Source organism: Rissa tridactyla, chromosome 5 (assembly GCF_028500815.1).
Source record: "Rissa tridactyla isolate bRisTri1 chromosome 5, bRisTri1.patW.cur.20221130, whole genome shotgun sequence".
NCBI lineage: Eukaryota > Metazoa > Chordata > Aves > Charadriiformes > Laridae > Rissa > Rissa tridactyla.
Window position 1 is genome coordinate 75,763,041 of NC_071470.1, and position 18,893 is coordinate 75,781,933.

The 18,893-nt window shown below is 50.4% G+C and overlaps 1 protein-coding gene across 2 annotated transcripts; it reads left to right on the top strand.

Moving 5' to 3' along the window:
- The first annotated feature begins 3,109 nt into the window (after positions 1–3,109).
- HPSE (heparanase) lies at positions 3,110–18,593 on the top strand. Of its 2 annotated transcripts, none has more exons than XM_054203412.1 (12): positions 3,110–3,333; positions 5,055–5,200; positions 6,549–6,674; positions 7,070–7,243; positions 7,717–7,888; positions 8,518–8,565; positions 10,635–10,728; positions 11,385–11,491; positions 12,426–12,540; positions 15,439–15,557; positions 15,715–15,861; positions 16,341–16,544. In XM_054203412.1, the coding sequence occupies exons 1-12, from the start codon at positions 3,146–3,148 to the stop codon at positions 16,354–16,356; spliced, it is 1,452 nt and encodes a 483-aa protein (XP_054059387.1). In that variant the 5' UTR covers positions 3,110–3,145; the 3' UTR covers positions 16,357–16,544. The 2 variants fall into 2 exon arrangements, with proteins under 2 accessions (XP_054059387.1, XP_054059386.1); XM_054203411.1 differs by lacking the exon at positions 16,341–16,544 and adding an exon at positions 16,584–18,593 and having other exon boundaries at positions 3,111–3,333.
- Positions 18,594–18,893: the final 300 nt, after the last annotated feature.

Consider the following 18,893-nt stretch of genomic DNA (forward strand, 5'->3'; position numbering starts at 1 on the left):
TTCAGAAATCCCTTTACTGAAAACTGTCTCTCGGGAAGGGCTGGTAGGAGAGTCAGGCTTAGGTTAACGTTTAGCCGTTGGTTTTCATTGTGTGACGAGACCTATTGTGTTCCTGTGTTCTGGAAAGCCGCTCCCATGTGAGCTCGCCCTGCCCAGGCAGCTTTCACTTTGTCTTTGCTTTAAAAAGCTTCATTTCATCTCTTTCAGCAGGACGGTCCAGTGCTGAGTATTGGTTGTAACGAGAGCCAGATACTAGCACTTAGAAGCTTTGATTTGATTAGAAGGGAGGCTGAGTGATTTCGCGGCGCTCTGTTTGGAGCGCTGGAGCTCAGCAGCTCCTGCGGGAGCCGAGTTTGTCAGCTGCAGACTCGGCGGAATCGAAGTCTTTCAGCGATACCTATAAAGATGTGTGTGCATCAAAGAGAGCTGCTAAAAATTGGACCCAAAGTGTCATTTCCACCTCGGAATACACAGAGCGTGTGCCATCCCGAGACCCTCATAACCAGCTGGGTTCAGAAATCAAAGCGGCTGGGAGTGCCGAGAGCTGTGGGCTGTGCCTGGACAAGGTCTGGCTGGGGGTTTGGGAGCAAGGGTAGCTTACAAAAACACCTTGATAGGCACCTCCCTCTGTTTTTACAGTTTGCAGGCTTTCTTAGCATCAGCTTAAGTCTTAGTTTCATCTTCCTGAGGCTTCTTCTACAGAAACATAGGTTAGGTGCTACTCCGACACGGATGAGTTCTGTTCACCCACCCAAACACTGCTGCGTCACAGGATTGGTTTGACCTTTTGTACGGACAACAACAATCCCTTCTGAATTCCCTTAATATGCACAGATAAAGCACTGAGATAGAGATAGATAGAGATATATCAGCTCTTAGTTCTTGCCCAGGAACGGCAGTGGGGTCGCTGTTAGCAATAGCACGCTGCTGCTGCTGCTGTTGGACGGCTGACATTCCTGGAAAGCTTTATTTTGAGTTCTTCCTAGTTGTAAAAGCCCTACCGGGCACAGCATGTCCCCTAATGGCATCGCTGGTGCGGGTGAAGCAGGACCGTGTGGTGGGAGCTGCATGATCCAAGCGTTTGAACACCCCAAGGCAGGGGCCAGGCTTTCTGCGGAGCGAGGAAGCGGGACGGTGTGGTGCTGTCACGGAGCTGGCTTCAAACAACACACGAGTGGGTTTAAGCCCCACCCCGGTTCTTCACGCTGTCCCCTTGTAGCTCACAGGGCGTCGTGCAAATTCTGCCCTAATTTCCATGAGCGTTCCAATACCTCTGTATTGATATCCCCTGATTCACAATATTTTAAAATGGATATAATAGAATATGAAAAATGCCCAGGCAAAAGCTACCCGTTCCCGTTTAACTCCTGAAACTCTTCCAGACAGTAACGCTGGAAGGCATTATTTTCCAGCTACCGGGTTTTCGGGCCGCTAAAAGCATAACGCACGCTAGACCTTTCGTACCCACATCCCGCATACCACGATTGAATCCAAAATGTAGCACTGATCATTTGAAATACATACCTTGTGCCTCTGCCGTGAGAAGTGCAGCGCGGTGGCAAGTGACACAAAGTGCCTCCGTCCAAAGAAGCACGTTGAGGAAATTAAGGGAGAAGCAGTGAATTCCAACAGAAAAGAAATTGTGTGTGGGCTGCGTCTCAGCTGACGGCTATTAACATTTTCTGTACCTGCAGTAATGACTTTAACCTGGTTTGCAGCAATGATTTGTCACATGCTGAGCTGCATTCTTAAATTCTCGGTTCACTCGTGGGGTCAGGTAGTTTGTGGGGTGCTCCGGTCATCTGCTGATAGATGAGTTATTCCTCTGGCAGACAGTCACCCCAGCCCTTCCTGAGGGCGTAGGCATATAATTGGTGGTGTACCCCCAAAATAGGAAGTGTCACACTGACTAAGATACTGGAGTGTCACTGATGTTTCCTTTCTGGCAGAGCCATGGATGTGTTTATCAAAAACAGAGTTAATTTGGCCTAGTCCTTCTCGTTCTGGTGGTGAGTTACTTAATAGTACAAAAATGTAGAGCAAGTGGGAACAGGAAGGGCCAGGCAGGCGAGCGCTTGAGCCACGCTGATTAATGCCCCGACTTCAGTGAGCGTGGGAAGCGCTGCACCCAAATAAAGTAACAGATAAGGACCGGACGATTTGCCCTGTGCTCCAGCAGGCAACCGTTTTGTGAATAAACATAGTAAGAAACGTGGATGCTTCAGGACAAACCGATGCAGGCGGGAAACGTGATGGTGATGTTAAGGGTTATTTTTTAAAAACTCCACAAATGTTTCAATAGTGGGCATATGAAGCAATACCTGCCCCGTGGCTGCAGCTGGCTGTTTCCTGACAGGGCTCCCTGGCAAGGCTAGGTGTTGCCAAAGAAGAAGGAGTTTCGGCACAGGCTGGACTCTGCAGGGAGCACCCCGGGGGGCAGACCCAAGCGCCTGCTTGAGTCCTTTTTTTGTAACAGCTACAAATTCCAAGTTGCGTGTTGGCTGTAATTAAGAAATACCCTTGCTGCAGCAGTGTCACAGCGCAGGGAAGGTGGGTTTCAGCCAGAGGCAGCAAGCTCACCAAGTGGCACTTGTCACAGGTGCGCTGCGTGCTGATGTGACTCAGTTTCCCGCAGTGGAGGCCCGCGGCTGGGATGGCAGGCTGACATCTCATGTCCTGAGCAGTAGCGGTAGCAGCGTTCAGTGTGCAGTGATTTTTCCAGCCTGTTGTTTTCGCACGCAGAGGCCCGGGGGTCGCACGGGCAAGGCGGAGAGCCGTAGAAGTCGGCTGCAGTGTGCTGTGACGCTGGAAAAGGTCCGAGCAGGCGAGGAACCAGCTTGACGCCCAGGTTCATTTTGTAATGGTTGAGGGTTGCTGGGAGAGGAACCCCGGGGCTGCCGGTGTCAGCGCTGGTTTGAGACACCGCACGGCGGCGGGGATCGGAGGGACAGGGCTGCGCTTCGAGGATGCTATTGCAGCCCGAAGCCCCCTTGCAGAGGGTAAGGGGAGTCTCGGCGCTGGCTGCTCACGACGCCCCTGTCCTTCCCGGCGGGGAGCGGAGGGCTGCACCCCCATCCCCGGGGGCCGGGCCCGCCCTCCGCGGGGGTGGTACCTCCGGAGCGGCGCGGCGGGCCGGGAGCGGAGGATGCTGCTGCCGCCTCCGCTGTTGCTGCTGCTGCTGCTGCCGCTGCCGGCCCTGGCGGAGGGTCGGCGGGCGGCCGTGCTGCGGCTGGGGCTGCGGGGCAGCCCCCGCGGGGAGGTGAACCCGGCTTTCCTCTCCCTCACCCTGGACGCCAGCCTGGCCCGGGACCCGCGCTATGTCGCCTTGCTCAGGTGAGCCGCCTCCCTCCCGCTTTGGGCAAAGGAAAAAGGGGCCCTGGGGGGGATGGAGGGGGGGTCTCCCCCGAGCCGCTTGGGAAGTCGCCGGCAGGCAGAGATGTCCGCAACCGCGGGGAAGGGACCGCGGGCATCCCGGCGGGGAGCCGGCAAAGGCGGCGCCGCCGCCCGGCGTGTTCTCCCGGCCGGGGGAGGGAGCTGGGGGGAACGCGGAGACCCCTTCCCTGGAGCTGGGGGGAACGCGGAGACCCTTTCCCTGGAGCTGGGGCCGGGGGAGGCTGCTGGATCCTCTCTGCTTCGGGATTCCCTAATTTCATCCCCCCCGCCCCCGCGGGGCGGCACGGCGGTACCCGCCGCGGGTGCGAGCGGCCCCGTTCGGTCGTGCTGCGGGAGCGGGCGGCGGGGCTGGGTGGATGGAGGGAAAGGCGCAGCTCGCTGGAAGCAGGACGGGGATCAGCTCGGGAGAGGAGCCGCTTTGGGAGCGGAAAAAAAAAAAAAAAAAAAAAAAAACAAAAAAAAAAACAACAAAAAAAAGGAGAAGTAAGCTGCCGAGCAGAGGGGCAGGGGGCTGGGGGCTGCTAGCCCTGCTGCTCTGCGAGGGAGAAATGCTCCGAGTCCTCCGGCAGCTTTGCAGACGTTTGCCGGGGCACTGTCAACACAAAGTCAAATAAGTGCTGAGGAAGGTCTGTCACCATCAAAGCTGACTCGAGAGGTCCTAAAAATGAAGCTTTTTTTTTTTTTTTCCCCCATTGGGTAACACTGAACGACTCTGGACTGCCGAGAGATGGTGTTCCCTGCCTGTTCTTTTGGCTCTGACCTCTCTCTTGCCTTTTCTTCCCTGCTTTTGCTCTGGTTTTTTGGACTGTATTACTTTTTTGTCCTACCTTTTTCAGACGCTATCTTAATTCTTTCCTTTTCACTCTCTGATCCCGTTTTTCAGCCCCATGGTAATTCTCCAGTCCTGATTTCCCTCCTCCCACCACTTTCATCTCTTCCTCCTCACCAAGGTGAGGGAAAAGCTGACACCAGTTTTACTGGAAAGTGCTCGGGTCTCCATCCTCCAGCCCCGGCTGCACATCTTGGGGTTCAGTCTGGGGCCAGCCCCACTGCCATGAGGAGCGGGAAGTACTTGGCGGCCTCTTATCTGCTGTGTTTCACCACTGAGCAGATAGCGCTTGTGCGCCCGGCGTCCCTGATGCCTCGCGGTTTCCCCCAGTGAAGGCCGGGTGTCAGCGCCTCGCATGAGAGAGCTTATGTTATTTTATAAACATGCTTTGGTAAAGCTAAATGCTTTTTTGTTTTGTTTTGTTTTTTGAGTTTTACATCCACCTTCTCACGGGACTGGTATGTTAGTTTTGTATACACAAAACGAAAAAAATCTCAGGGAGAAGGATGCTTAGGACAAATAAAGACCTGTTTTGAAGTACTGCCTTACTTTGACTCCCTGCCCATAAGCACGTTCCCTGGGGCACATCTCCCCCTTGCTGCCTTGCCGGCGCTCTCCTGGCCCGCTTGGCCAGCAGCATCTCTGTTGCACAGTACAGAGGGCTGGGGTACAGGTCCAGCAAGGGGTCAGGAGTGCCCTGAGGCTACTGGGTAGCCCCAGGTCACCTACTGCAGCGTGTTCCTCTGAGTACTTGCCATGTTTAGCCTCTATGCCAAAGCCATAGTCTCCATGAACATAGTGTTTTTTCTGTTTCTTGACGTCCGTTCCTCAGCAATCCCAAGCTGCGTGCCCTGGCGACGGCCCTGTCCCCAGGCTTCCTGAGGTTTGGCGGCACAGAGACAGATTTTCTTATCTTTGATCCCAACAAGGATTCAACTTCGGAAGAAAAAATCCTCTGGGAACTTCAGGCCCAGCAAGGTAAAATGGTCATCAATGTGTTAGACTTGAAACCATCCTAGGTTTAGGAGGTGGTTTTGATGTGGCTTGGGGATGCTGCAAGGGCATGGTGGCAATGCTGGGGATCCTCCAGGGGGTCAGCATTGCTTTCTTCCCTGGAGAAGAGATCCATGGACCTTCAGCACAGTCCATGGGAGGAGCTGTGCCAGCCATGGGAAAGTGAGGAAGGGTGCAGGGGCCCTCATGTCCACCCTGGCATCCGCTGGCACTCTCTCTTTGCTGCCCTGTGCTCCCCACAGCAGCCTTGGGAGCTCCCCCGCCGCCTGGGAGGCAGTCAAGGTCATCTCAAAAGTTGTGGTTTCATTACGAAAATTAAGTAACGGATGGAAAAAATAATCTGATGAGAACAGAGCGTCCATTTTCTCTGTCTTGGCCAAGGCCAGAGCTAGGCTGGGGGCGCAGCCTTGCCTTCCTGTCGCTTCGACAAGGCAAGTGCAAACCCACCAGACCACTGCTAACTGCTTGGGCTTGGTCCTGGCGCACATGATTTCCCACTGCATTGAAGTCCATTTCCTCTTTGAACCTAGCAAAAGCACATAAACCCTTCCAGACGTGTTTCAGATGAAAAAATTCCCACCTATTCCTGCGGTACATAGCACAACAGCACAATCATCCATCACTGTACAGCCGGTGATGCTCCGTTTTAAAGTTGAGTGGTACTCTTCCCCCTCTACCGCTTTGCTGACCTCTGGGTAACTGACTCCAGACCGCGCCTTCCTCTCTGGTTATGGCTTGTTCCTTGTTTGCATGCCGAGAAAAACCATGAGCTTGGAAGAAAAAAGTGTCTCGTGACTCCTGCCCGTGTCGCCGTCAGTGTTTTCTCCTGCATGAGACGGGCAGCGCAGGAAGCATGGCCCAATATCAGCCCACAGCAAGGCAGGCCACAAACCCTGCCGTACCGCCGCGCGCCGGGGTGGCTTATCTGCTCCTCGGGCACCGCAGCCCAAGCTTTGTCAGTTCGCCGGAACAAGGGTTTCTGGATGGTGCTCCAGCTAAAATAGTTTACTGGGGTGTGACTGCCACGATACCAGCTCAGTAGAGTCTTCCCACACCCGCCGTCTTCGTCACCTTAAATTGGGAAATAGACATATTATATATCTGTAAAGCATAATTACGCATCAAGCGAGCCCTCTTTTTCTGTGTGGTTAACACTGTGAAAGCAGGGGTGCCTTTCACAGAAGCCCACGAGTGGCTCTCAGCCTGGCACCCAGCACTTGTGCTTCCTCCCGCGGGATGCAGCCCTTCGCATGTTGGACCCTGGCCGTGCAGACGAGGACTTAACGGCTAGCAACCTTCTTTCGCCCTACAGAGGCTTGTGGCTCGAGGCCTGCGTTTGCTGCTGTTGAGAAGCTGCTGCTGGCCCAGTGGCCCAGCCAGGAGGAGCTGATTCTTGCAGAGCATAACTGGAAAAAGCACAAAAACACCACCATTACAAGTAAGGCTTCAGTGGAGTTTTCTGCTAGGGTTTATAGCCAGGGGGCTGCAAGTCTCTGCCCCATGATAAAAGGGGTTGTAGGCTGTTAGGAGCTGAAAGCACTGAAAAATGAATATTTTTCTAAGTAAGCGGGTGAAATGTTTTTAAGAAATCATTTTCTGCTGTCTGCCACCTCGTATTTCATAGCATTCAGCTGCTGCAGGAGTTGGGAGGATCTCAACACCGGGCAGGATGGTGTGTAGTAAGGTCTGGGCTCTTTTGTCCAGCTGGGAGAACTTGGCACATCTGCAGCATCGGGCTAAATAAATACCAGCAGTAAAGATTGTCACTTGGCTGAAGCTCCACGAGCACGCCGTAACCTTGAGATAAACATCCTCCCTTTTTCCTCCGCACAGGAAACACGCTAGATATTCTCTACAGCTTTGCAAACTGCTCAGGGTTTCACCTCATCTTTGGGCTCAACGCCTTGCTGCGGAAAGGTGGCTTGCAGTGGGACAGCTCGAATGCCCGGGCACTGCTGGACTACTGCGCCTCGCAGAGGTACAACATCTCCTGGGAGCTTGGGAACGGTAAGTGCGAAGCCTACTCGTGGGCCAGGCCAGCGGACACCTGGAAAGGTATGACCGCTGGGTACGTTGCTGGTAATTTTGGATGTTTCGGATGACAGCCCATAAAGGCAAAGCGACATTTTATTGGGAAACGTTAAGGTCTTAATTTGCGAGGAGGGATGTCACAGAAGGTCCAACGAATGAGCAAATGGAGATGATTTCGCCACTCCTACCAAGGCTCTGAGATGAGGTGAAAGAAACCCCGTGAGGTACAGGATGTCACCTAGGGGGACTGTCTGGGACAGAGTGCTGGAGAGCAGCATGCGGCGCCACCTGGGCTTTCGGTTTCATGCTCATCACCTCCAAATATCTCACACGTACTGTGCCAGATCACATGAAAACATAAGGGGTTGGTACTCCCCACGTGGAACGAGCTGCCTTATTTTATGATCCAAAATTAGAGCGGGGTCCTGATGCATATGTGTCTTCCCCAGAGCCCAATAGCTTCAGGAAGAAAGCCGGCGTCTACATCGATGGCTTCCAGCTGGGGCAAGATTTTATTCACTTACGCCAACTTCTGAGTGACTATACCCTCTACCGGCACGCGAAGCTCTACGGTCCCGATGTCGGACAGCCCCGAAAGCACACGCAGAAGCTGCTGAGAAGGTAGGGGTGTGGGACCCCAGCAGTACCCCCCGGGGTGGGCAGGTGTGGACAGCGGTGGCTCATCTGCACCCAATCGCAGGGGAGCATGAGGAGGCATATCTGGGCAGGGTTTAATGATTTTCTGCTCCAAATCAACAGCAAGGATGTACAAATGGATACATCCAGCCTATCTGAGAACTAATTTCCTGCATTTTTCCTTAGATTAGAAACGTGGGAAATTTTTTTTCCTTGACTGGGGATGACTGAAATCTTACCTGCATGCATCAGCTCAAGGCTTAAATACTCAGCCGGTTGAAACTAAAACTCTAGAAGTACTTTCAGTGATCTGCACACCTTTTGGTTGAGTGCTGGATCTAGTGTTGGGTCAGCAAGGGCTTCTCACCCTAGAAATCTCCACGTGTTATACGAGCATTAATTCAGCCTCCTGGTAACACGCTGAGGCAGCCAGGCTGCCCACAGCCCGTTTAAAAGCCATCGCAAGTGGCAAGTGCCCAAAGCAGTTCACCGTCACTCCTGCCAGCGGGGGGGAGAAGGGAGGGCTGCGCACGGCTGCTCGCTCGTGGGGGGCCGCAACCTGTCACCGGTAGCCACTAACCCCCTGCTCTCCACCGCGTCCCCTTTGGTTGCAGCTTCCTTAAATCGGGAGGGAAGGTGATCGACTCTGTCACGTGGCACCAGTAAGTACCACCTGGATACCGTCGTCACTCTGCTGATCGCCTGTTTTCTTTACAAAACGTCACCTCGAACATCTCGACAGGAAGGAGGGAGTGAAATACCTCTTTCAGCAGTTCCTGGGGTGCCTCTCTGCAAACGCCCCCTCTCAGAATGAGAGATGAATCGAGGGAGCGCGTTACGGAAATGCGGAAGGCCTCCAAAGAGGGTACCTGGTGCAGAAACCCAAAAGCAGTGGTGGGGGTTTGTAACGCAGGCACAGCAACGGGGAACGCTACTTGTGCAAGACGGTCATTTTGCTTGCTAAATATTATGCAGTGAGAAAAACAGAAGTGGGATGCAGAGAAAAAAGATGGCGTGCAGCTTCAATTCTAAGAAGAGCACGAGAGGGTAGGTCACAGTTCTCCCCCCAGGACGAGAGTTTCTGCAACGATTGACCCTTTTTGCACATGCCGTGTTTCCACACGTACCAAAAGCTAGCGAGACCTGAGCAGCAGCCCTGGCTGTCTCAAAGCTCCAAGCCGCCAACCCTTGCAGATAAAATGCACTTTCCCATGGGAAGAAGGGAGATGTCATATAAAGGAAAAGAAGGCAGCTCAGACTTAGGCAGAGATGCCGCCGCTGAATTTCTGCAAGAGCAGAAAGTTTTTAATGTAAGGTTTTAAACAACCCCTGGGTGGCTGGGCTTTGAAACGGAGTCAGCGCCCCTGACATCGGTGCTCTCCTTGGCATTAGAAAGGCTGAATCTGCTTGAGTGAAAGCTTTGCTCCCAAAAAGCGAATTCAAGGAGTCACTGACGACCCTGCTGGCAAACGCACCCAACCCCTTGTAAAAAATGCGGCAGAAGCCTTGTGAGCTGATGTGTTAAATGCTGCCTTTTTTCTCGGTTTATTTCTGCTCGATATAAGTGAAAAGACCTACAGGCCTTACCCACAGAGAAGCGCTATCAGCTTCTCCTGCTCCCTTACGTTTGCCCTCCGAGTCAGTTGGGGCCGCGTGGGGGTAACTCGCCCTCAGATCCCGCCGGCCACGCAAACAGCATCGGCTCAGCCCCGGCCCCGCGCTCCTGCGCCATGGCTCAGGGACACAGCTTTAAAGTGCTCGGGCGAGCGGTGGGGTAAGTCGGCCCCCGGGCACCTGCCATGAATTCCACACGTTCGAGAGGGATTTCCATGTGAAGGTGTTTTTTTCTTTCCGGAGTCAAATGCAGTGCGGTGTCGTGCGGCCGTTGGGTGACAGTGGGAAAAGATGCACATGCTTGTACTATGTATGTGTATACATATAGGACTTATCTATGCATTTTGAGCTGCTAGCAAGGCATAAAATGTGTCCTCTCCCCTTCCTGGGCTGTTCTTGCCCTGTGACTGCCTTTGCTTTAAATGGGCGTGCGTTATTTTCTTTACTAATTTGGGATTATCGGGTTTCAGCTTCCTCTTACAGCTGGAAGACTTCAGCTACTTCTAGCAGGACTGAGTGGTAGATGAAACGCAAAAACCACAGGGATCCTCATTTCCCATTCTTTATTTGGACAAACCAGACTTCAAAGCTCCTCTTCTCATGGTGGAGGGTAACCTTCATCCTGGTAGGGATGCCTCCGTCTTGTTCCCCTCCAGATGGCCAAAATACTCCAACAGAGGGACAGAAGCTGGGGTCTAATATTTTTAATGTATAACTTGGAACAGTAAAGCAAGTAATCACATAGGAGCGTCAGACTCCTCAGCAAGAGAAGATTTACAGAAGCTGGCTCTTATTCAGTGACGTTTTCCTTGTTCTAAATGAGTAGATGCAAAAAAACCCTACTACTTCTGTTGATCAAAATCTCTGTGATATCCTGCCTCCATCGAGGTAATTGATAGTCCCTTGATATTCCCTTGATAGTCCCTTAAATACAAACAACATACCTACACAATTGGAAAACAAAAAAAAGAAAAAAGAAAAAGAACCGGACAGAAAAATAGTGCTGTGGATAAATGCCTCACGCAACTGAGTACTTTTGGTGGTGTTTTGTACCTGTGGTGGTCTTTTTCCTTAATTTTGCCTGTGTGTTTTTTTTTTTTTTTCCCCCCATTTCCAGTTACTATGTGAATGGACGAAGTGCAACAAGGGAGGACTTTGTGAGCCCTGAAGTGCTGGATACCTTTGCCACAGCCACACGCGAAGTCCAGGAGGTGCCTTGTCCTGTTCAACCATTCCCATGTTCAGTTTCCAGGGGGTTAGCAGAGAATCCGGAATATAGCGCAATTTCTCACTAGCAATAAACAGGGATCCTCAAAGCTTGGGTGCAGCTGTCATTGTAAATATTAATAATAAAAAAATAAAAATTAACAATACTAACAATAAATGAGCTCCAATAGTTTGCTATGCAGGAAGCATCATGCCAGGTACATCACAAACCTACGACATTCTCATTTATCGATGTAGTCATTACATTACAGGGATGTAAATTTATGGTCATACCATAAATGTATTGTATTTTCTTTGTATTTTGAGATCCTAAGAGCAGTATAACTTAGAGTATAGCACTACTAAGCACAAGAAGACTTACAGAACACGGCTTTTAGTAAACATTCATGCCAAATCTTAGACCCATGTTCATGTCTCATTCTACGCACGTAGACGTGATTTTTTAGAGAGGGGGAATCTGCTTCTAATCCTTTTGATCAAAATTTCTGTGACATGCCGCCTCAGCTGGTGTTATCCCTTAAATGCAAACATCGCCCGTAGGCATTTGGATAAAGTACAAAATTTTGATTGCCCGTTATTTCAGTTGCCAAAAAACTTAACTCTTGTCTCTTTCTTTTCTTCCCTACGCCACACCGGCCAGATTGTTGATGGGACTGTGCCTGATAAGAAGGTCTGGCTAGGAGAGACGAGTTCTGCCTATGGAGGTGGAGCTCCCAGGCTGTCCAACACTTACGTTGCTGGCTTTATGTGAGTACCATGTCACAGATGTGGGGAAATTACACGTTTTACCAGATTGCGAACATGCCCCGTGGGAGTAACATCTGCCCCTGGCTTCGCGGGGAGCGCAGGCAATGGGTGGGTTGAGGATCATAAGCATCCCACCACTCCCTGTGTGCTTCCCCTGTGCCTGGGGTTCGACACAGGCCCAGGTAATAGATTCCTATGGGAAATGGGGGATGAGAAGAATGAGAAAGTTGTATTTCTGCCCTCAAATCTGCGATGCGAACTCCATCCTTTTGTGAGGACGGAAAGTCATTCATGAGATGGGTGTCCTTTTCTGATGTCACCCTTTGACCACCGTGAAATAACTAACCAAAGGGAAATTTAGCCATAAAAATAATTTTCTCCAAGGACTCCCGTTGGAGCATTTTGCTGAAATAAAAAAAATCAGGCTTTTCTTAGCACTTTGATCAGTTTGTAGATTAAGGGAGATAAAATTGCATGGGAATGTGCTGTTCACGCTTTGAAAATTAACCAAAAATATGGTTGCAATGTATTCACTCCCCTTCCCCCACCCCCGTAAGGCATGACGTTCTTTCCTTCAGGGCCTGGTGGGTCAGCAAGTCAAAGCCTGGTAATGGCAGGTGACCTTGCCGTTGGTGTGATGATTTCTCACAGCGTTCGGGCCCTTGGCCAGTTCAGGAGCATCTGCTGCCACTCCTTGTTTCCACTGCCTGCAAACAGGGGAGTGGAGCAACTCTCCCCAAAAATTTGGACCTCCAGAGGTCTGAAATATTTTTTTTTTTTTTTTAAGGTAAACAATGCAAGATCTGAATTGAAATTAGTTGTGCGATTTTAAGGAAGTCAGCGTCATGCCCTAATTCTTGCTTTCCTACTTGGAGAGGGGCAACACTGAGGTCAGCAATTTCACCTGCGTGTGGTTTGTCTCGTTTTTTGGCAGGTGGCTGGACAAACTCGGGCTTTCAGCCAGGCAGGGGATTGACGTGGTGATGAGACAGGTTTTCTTCGGGGCAGGGACCTATCACCTGGTGGATGCCAACTTTGAGCCTCTACCCGTATGTATTCAAACCCGCTTATACCATCTGAATGCTGCATGTATTTCCGCGCAGGCAACACGAGTCAGCTATTTTAACAATGCAAGGTAGCGACAGATTTTGTAGGCTAGGCACAGCCATCCTGGCACCTAAAGCTAGCTCATGTTTCATTACGGGTTCGTGTATTTATATACGTAGATACAAGGTATTTACTGACGCTGCAAGGATGCAGCTAGTCTTCAGCACAACAGAGACACTGATTTCTGGGACGTGGTGCTCTGATTTATATGTAGACACTTTTGGACTTCATAAGGCTTTTCTGGATGGACGTTTTTGGTATGAGTACTCTTCAGCTGAGCGATGAGTAGCTTTTAGACAGAAGTGATACAAGGTATTATAATAAATTATATCCCAAGTGAAAACCAAACCAACATGAAGTCAAGACTCAAGCATTGCTTGGACTGCGAGCATATTTAGCCTTCACTAGTAGCTGAAGGATCATGCGTTTTGTATAGTTTGATTTATTAGGAAAATATATTCTGCTGTGATGAAACATCATTCTTCGAACTATAACGTTGTTCTTGCACGCACAGCCCATTTCTTTGTGCTAGTGGCACCTTACCTTGGAGAGAGAGGAAAGCATCTTTCTTATTAGCTTTCTTCTCATTTTTCTGCTTCCAAGTTGTGATTTTCACAGGTTCATAGAGATCATCTGAGAGGAAACACAGCATATTGGGGGCGTTTCTGTCCTGCCTGTTCAGCTGGTCCCTGTGCCAGGGGCTGCATTGTCAGGCTTGTTGCTTTGGGCTTTTTATTCCTTCATTTAAAATAGATTTAATTCGGACTGAAAGGATGTGCCTTGTTCCTCACCTGCAGGCGGTACAGATGCTAATCAAGCTAATAATGATTTAAAGGCAGGGAAATCCAAACTCAGGTCCATCAGGCAGCAGGCTGCACCTCCTTGCAGAGGGCTGAGCATGCAGGCCAATAGGAAAAGTCACTTCCCCGGGTTCGTGGTGAGTCAGGAGAGAAACATGACAGTTTTCCTTCTAGGAAAACCTCAAAGACAAAGATAGATGAGCTGGGATAAACTCTCTGAAACACACCCAGCTGGAGCACATCTTTCCCTGGGGCTGCGCTCAAAGAAGTGATGCTGCAAAATTCAGTCTCTGCAGGCTCCTAGTCCCAAAACACACCTGTGCAGACCACGTGCTCTCATTGGTCACAGACTTCACAGAGGAAAAGTAGCGGTCAAGATGCAAGAAAAAGCAGACCTGGAAAAAATGAGTCTACAACCGGGCATTGCCCTGCTCTCGGTCATCGTCCTGGGGTGTCAGAGTATTTATTCTTGGCCGGTGTTGAGAAATTAATCCTGAGACCTGTTCAAAATCATGATGCTAGTGAAAGGTATAAAAGTTGTCGGGGGCTTCTTTCTGCCGTTGTGCCTGTGGATTGGGCACAGGCTTTCCTGCAGGAAGGGCAGCTCATCCCCTGTGGCTTCAGGGTGAGCCTGAAGTGTGAGGTGTCGGTACCCTGCAGAATGACAGAATGGTTCAGGTTGGAAGGGACCTTAAAGATCATTTAGTTCCAACCCCTCTGCCATGGAAAGGGACACCTCCCACTAGATCAGGTTCCTCAAAACCCCATCCAGCCTGGCCTTGAACTCTTTCAGGGATGGGGCATCCACAACTACTCTGGGCAACCTGTTCTGGTGTCTCACCACCCTCACAGTAAAGAATTTCTTCCTAATATTTAATCTAAATCTCTCCTCTTTCAGTTTAAAACCATTACCCCTTGTCCTGCCGCTCCACTCCCTGATGAGGAGTCTCTCCCCATCTTTCCTGTAGGCCCCCTTTAGGTACTGGAAGGCTGCTATAAGGTCTCCCCAGAGCCTTCTCTTCTCCAGGCTGAACAACCCCAACTCTCTCAGCCCATCCTCATAGCATAGGTGCTCCAGCCCTTTGATCATCTTCATGGCCCTCCGCTGGACCCGTTCCACAGGTCCATGTTCTTCTTGTGTTGGGGGCTCCAGAGCTGCACACAGTACCCCAGGTGGGGTCTCACCAGCGTGGAGTAGAGGGGTAGAATCACCTCCCTTGACCTGCTGGCCACACTTCTTTGGATGCAGCCCAGTATGCGGTTGGCTTTCTGGGCTGCAAGTGCGCATTGACGGCTCATGTTGAGCTTCTCATCCACCAGGACCCCCAAATCCTTCTCCTCAGGGCTGCTCTCAAGCCATTCTCCACCAAACCTGTATTTGTGCCTGGGATTGCCATGACCCAGGTGCAGGACCTTGCACTTGGCCTGGCTGAACTTCATGAGGTTTGCACAGACCCACTTCTCTGGCCTGCCCAGGTCCTTCTGGATGGCATCGCTTCCGTCTAGCATGTCGGCCATGCCACACAGCTTGGTGTCATCTGCAAACTTGCTGAGGGTGCACTCAATCCCACTGTCCATGTTGCTGACAAAGATGCTAAACAGCACCGGGCCCAGTACCGACCCCTGAGGAACGCCACTTGTCACTGGTTTCCACATGGATGTTGAGCTGTTGATTGCAACCCTTTGAGTGCGGCCATCTAGCCAGTTCCTTATCCACAAAGTGGTCCATCCATCCGGAAGGGCTTTTCCAAAATGCAAACAGTCTCTCCCCCACAGAAAGAGCTACAAGATTTGCATAGGAAGGGGAAAATGACTCTAAGGTACCTTGTAAACACAGCTGCTCTGCAGCTTGGAGGCAGGGTCTTCTCTTTAGCTATGCTGTTTGTGGGAATTTAAATAGATACGGTGAAAAACTTCCTAAAGCAAAACATTATTCAGAAAAAAACCCTGAGTTTACCAGCAAAATTGACGTTATGTTAAGCACCGTGTGGAGTATCTGGTGTGTACACAAGTGCTTACGTGTGTTTTTGTGCCTCCCAGGACTACTGGCTATCGCTGCTCTACAAGAAGCTGGTGGGTACCAAGGTGTTGCAGGTCAGTCTGGTGGGAGCTGATGAGAGGAAGCTCCGCGTGTACCTCCACTGCACCAACGCCCTCCAGTAAGCCTCCAGAAAGGGCAAAATATCCCAGAAACTGAGCCCACAGCCACCCCCAGGCCAACAAAAGCAAACTGGGCGGACAGCACGAGGACACGTGTTATTTCTGTGAAACTTCCTTCTCTCCTGATCCCCACCATCATCTTCTCTTGCCTTACAGCCCAAAGTACAGAGAAGGGGACGTGACGCTGTTTGCCTTAAACCTCTACAATGTTACTCAACATTTGCAGCTACCGGATTACTTATCGAGCAAGCACGTGGATCAGTACCTCTTACTGCCTCATGGCAAAGACACCATACTTTCCAGGTGAGCGTGCAATTCCTCCCGTCTCTGTAGAAAGGATTGCAAATGGAATCGGATGGCCTTTAAAACCTCACCTTGTTCAGTTTGCAAGTGGTAGAGGGGGAGAGGTTACCATTCGGTCATTTGGGTTTGTTTTTTTTCTTTTTTTTCAGTAAGGTCTGAGTTCTGTTAAATCAGGTCTCCTAAAATCAAAAAAACAAGCTTGCAAAGTTACGAGGACGCTTTTCTGATGTTAATCAGGAAGCTTTTTTCTAGCAGGCTTCAGGGCTCTGGACCAGCTGCTAAAGTCTTTTTTTCTTTTACACAAGCACAGGCATATTGTTCTCCCAAGTGCTAGCTCCCGATTTACAGCAACGTGTTCCGACTTTGTATGGTTTCTTTTGTTGCTACTGATAACGCACAGGAAGGATCCGCTCTGTGGTCATAGAAGATACCTTAATATTTGCAGGAGAAAAACTAATTAAAATTTGTACTTTTCGAAGCCTGTTCTGCTGTTGAACCTCACGAGAAGAGTAAGAAACATGTTTTTCAACTTGCTTGTGCCACGACTCTAAAGGAGTCCTTGCAGAGGGAGCGCAGCAGATGCTCTGTGTGTGCCCACACAAACCCTCAGGGAAGTTTAGTTTGTCTTTGGGCTGAGTTTGTTTACCCTCGGGTCCAGAGCTGTTTGTTCTCGATGGCAAACAGCGCGCAGCTGCCCAAACAGTCTCTCTGTCCCTCTCCAGGTCTATTGAGCTGAATGGCCGTGTGCTACGGATGGTGGATGACAGAACGCTGCCAGAGCTTATCGAAAAACCCCTTGGTCCCAGCGGTGTATTTGGCCTTCCAGCCTTCTCTTACGGCTTTTACGTTATCAAAAATGCCAAAGCTACTGCTTGCATTTAAATGGTTAATCCATGCACGCAGGATAAATGTAAAGCACTTGGCTAGCAGAAGTTCAATCCTAGAAATTCACTTTTCCACCATGAGTTTTAATTCTGGCAAGGGATGTAAATGTGGTGGCGCTGGTACGATCTGTGGGGTAGGGAACACATGAGGTCACGCTGGGTAATTTGTGTGTGAAAGATGCTTGTTAAGCTCCTGGGAGAAATATCCAGGTAGAGCGATCCCAGGCAGGGGGCTGGGTTTGCTCTCTATCCAGCCTGGGTCACTGCGCTTGAGCACGGGGCCCTTCTCCATGCCATATGTGGAGCTGCATCCGCTTCTTATGCTGCGCTTGGGGCTCTGCCAGCTGGGAACTGCAACCTCCCCTCTCCCTTTCATTTTTGCAAGTGCAGCTTTTAAAGCAGCTCCTTCAAAAGCTTGCCTTCGGAAAGGATGAGCAGGGTTTTCATTGTAGCTGTAGAGCTGTGATTTTGCCTGCACCATGCGGGGAAGCCCGAGGAGGGGTTGTGGTTGCTGAGGGCATCTCGGGGTGGGAAGCAGAGACACTCAAAGCAAACCGTGGCTGGGTGCCTGCAGTGGAGAAAGCCTTGACAAGAAACCAGGTCTCCTCCATGGGATTTGGGGCAGAACCGCATGTTTTTCGCAAGCCAGGAGAGTTCAGTCACAAGATGGAGCTGTGGACATGTGCTTTCCAAAGGCGAGTTTTTGACAGACGAAAATCAGGCCATTCCTGGAGGATGTGTCGTCTACCTCTGCCCTCACACACTTCATCCCCAGGAGGGAAGGAGAGGAGCCCACCAGCGCCCCAGCAAACCTTCTGTGGTCAGTGGGCTGCATGCGGAGGGCTCGTGACTCTTCAACCTTCACCACCCCACGGGTGATGCAGCTGGAAAGGACTTCCCTGAACCTGTCATCCGCAGGTGAAGCTCTGCTTTACGCTCCCGAACTCGCTCAGGTGTCTTCTGTCCTTGAGGAAACAGGAGAGTAAGGAGACTGAGCAAACCATCCACCCCTTGACCATCAGAGGGACTTCAGTGGCCTTAGAGCACCCTGGGGACAAACCCGCCCAGCCAGGCTGACATCCCTCCCATTGGGAAAACAGCCATTTTGGCCAGAAATCTGTGCTGGCAGTGGCTTTTCTCCCCGGCCGTGCCTTCCCCGCGCACACCCTGCTGTGGTTTGGTGTGCCACCAGTCTGCAGGGCAGCAGAACCCCTGGGAGAATACCTGTGGTCTCCCCTACAGGTTTATTTGCATCTGCTTTTCTAGAAGACATATAACCCATGCCACTGTCAACACCTTACGATATTTTGAGCACAGCAGGGAAAAACACCACCACCACACCGCTGTAATTCCCTTTTTAAGCTTTAAAAGGATGCTACCAGCGCTACAAGAGGTTTCAATGCAGGGCAGGGCTGGGGAGGGGACCTTTTTTAGCGAGCAGACTTTAAAAACAGGCGTACTTTTGAAGCCGTGATGAAAAATTGCACAATAAAAAGTTTATATTTAAGTTCGGCGTCAAAGGAATGCTTGCATCCACAGTGCAGGCGCATTCTGTGAAGGGTTATGCATCAGGGGGTAATACAGATCAGAAATAAGAATAAGGAAGGCTAATTTTCTTCACGTTGTCCAAGTTAAATAACAGAAGCAAAGAGAGTGTAAAATGGAGTGGGAAGTCTTTCATACAGTCAATGTAAATTTAATAATATATTACTATTATAGTAATATAAGTTGCAACTAAGACATCAAAGTAACTGTTTGCCTGGTAGCCTCTTTTTCTAACAGTTTTGTTTATTCCAATGCTTGTGATTTTTATATTTGAAGATTTTAATTAAAGCGATTTATACCAGCTTTTGGCAATCTTCCTTTTTTTTTTTTAAAGACTCCTTTTTTTGGCATATTGATACCGCGAAACTCCTTATGTTTCTTTTGGTCGTACATCATCTGTGCTTGGTGTGATTCCCAACAAGAGTACCCAAGCAAATGAAAATGAAGGAAAGCCTATCCAGGTTGGCGTGCTTCCATTGTAGTTGACCACCAGTTGAGAAGCCCTGCGCCCCACTGCCTCAGACGCCACACAGGGGCTGAGGGCTGGGATGCAAAACTATTTAGGAGGGGTACAGGGGTGTCTGGGCATGCAAGTGACGACTG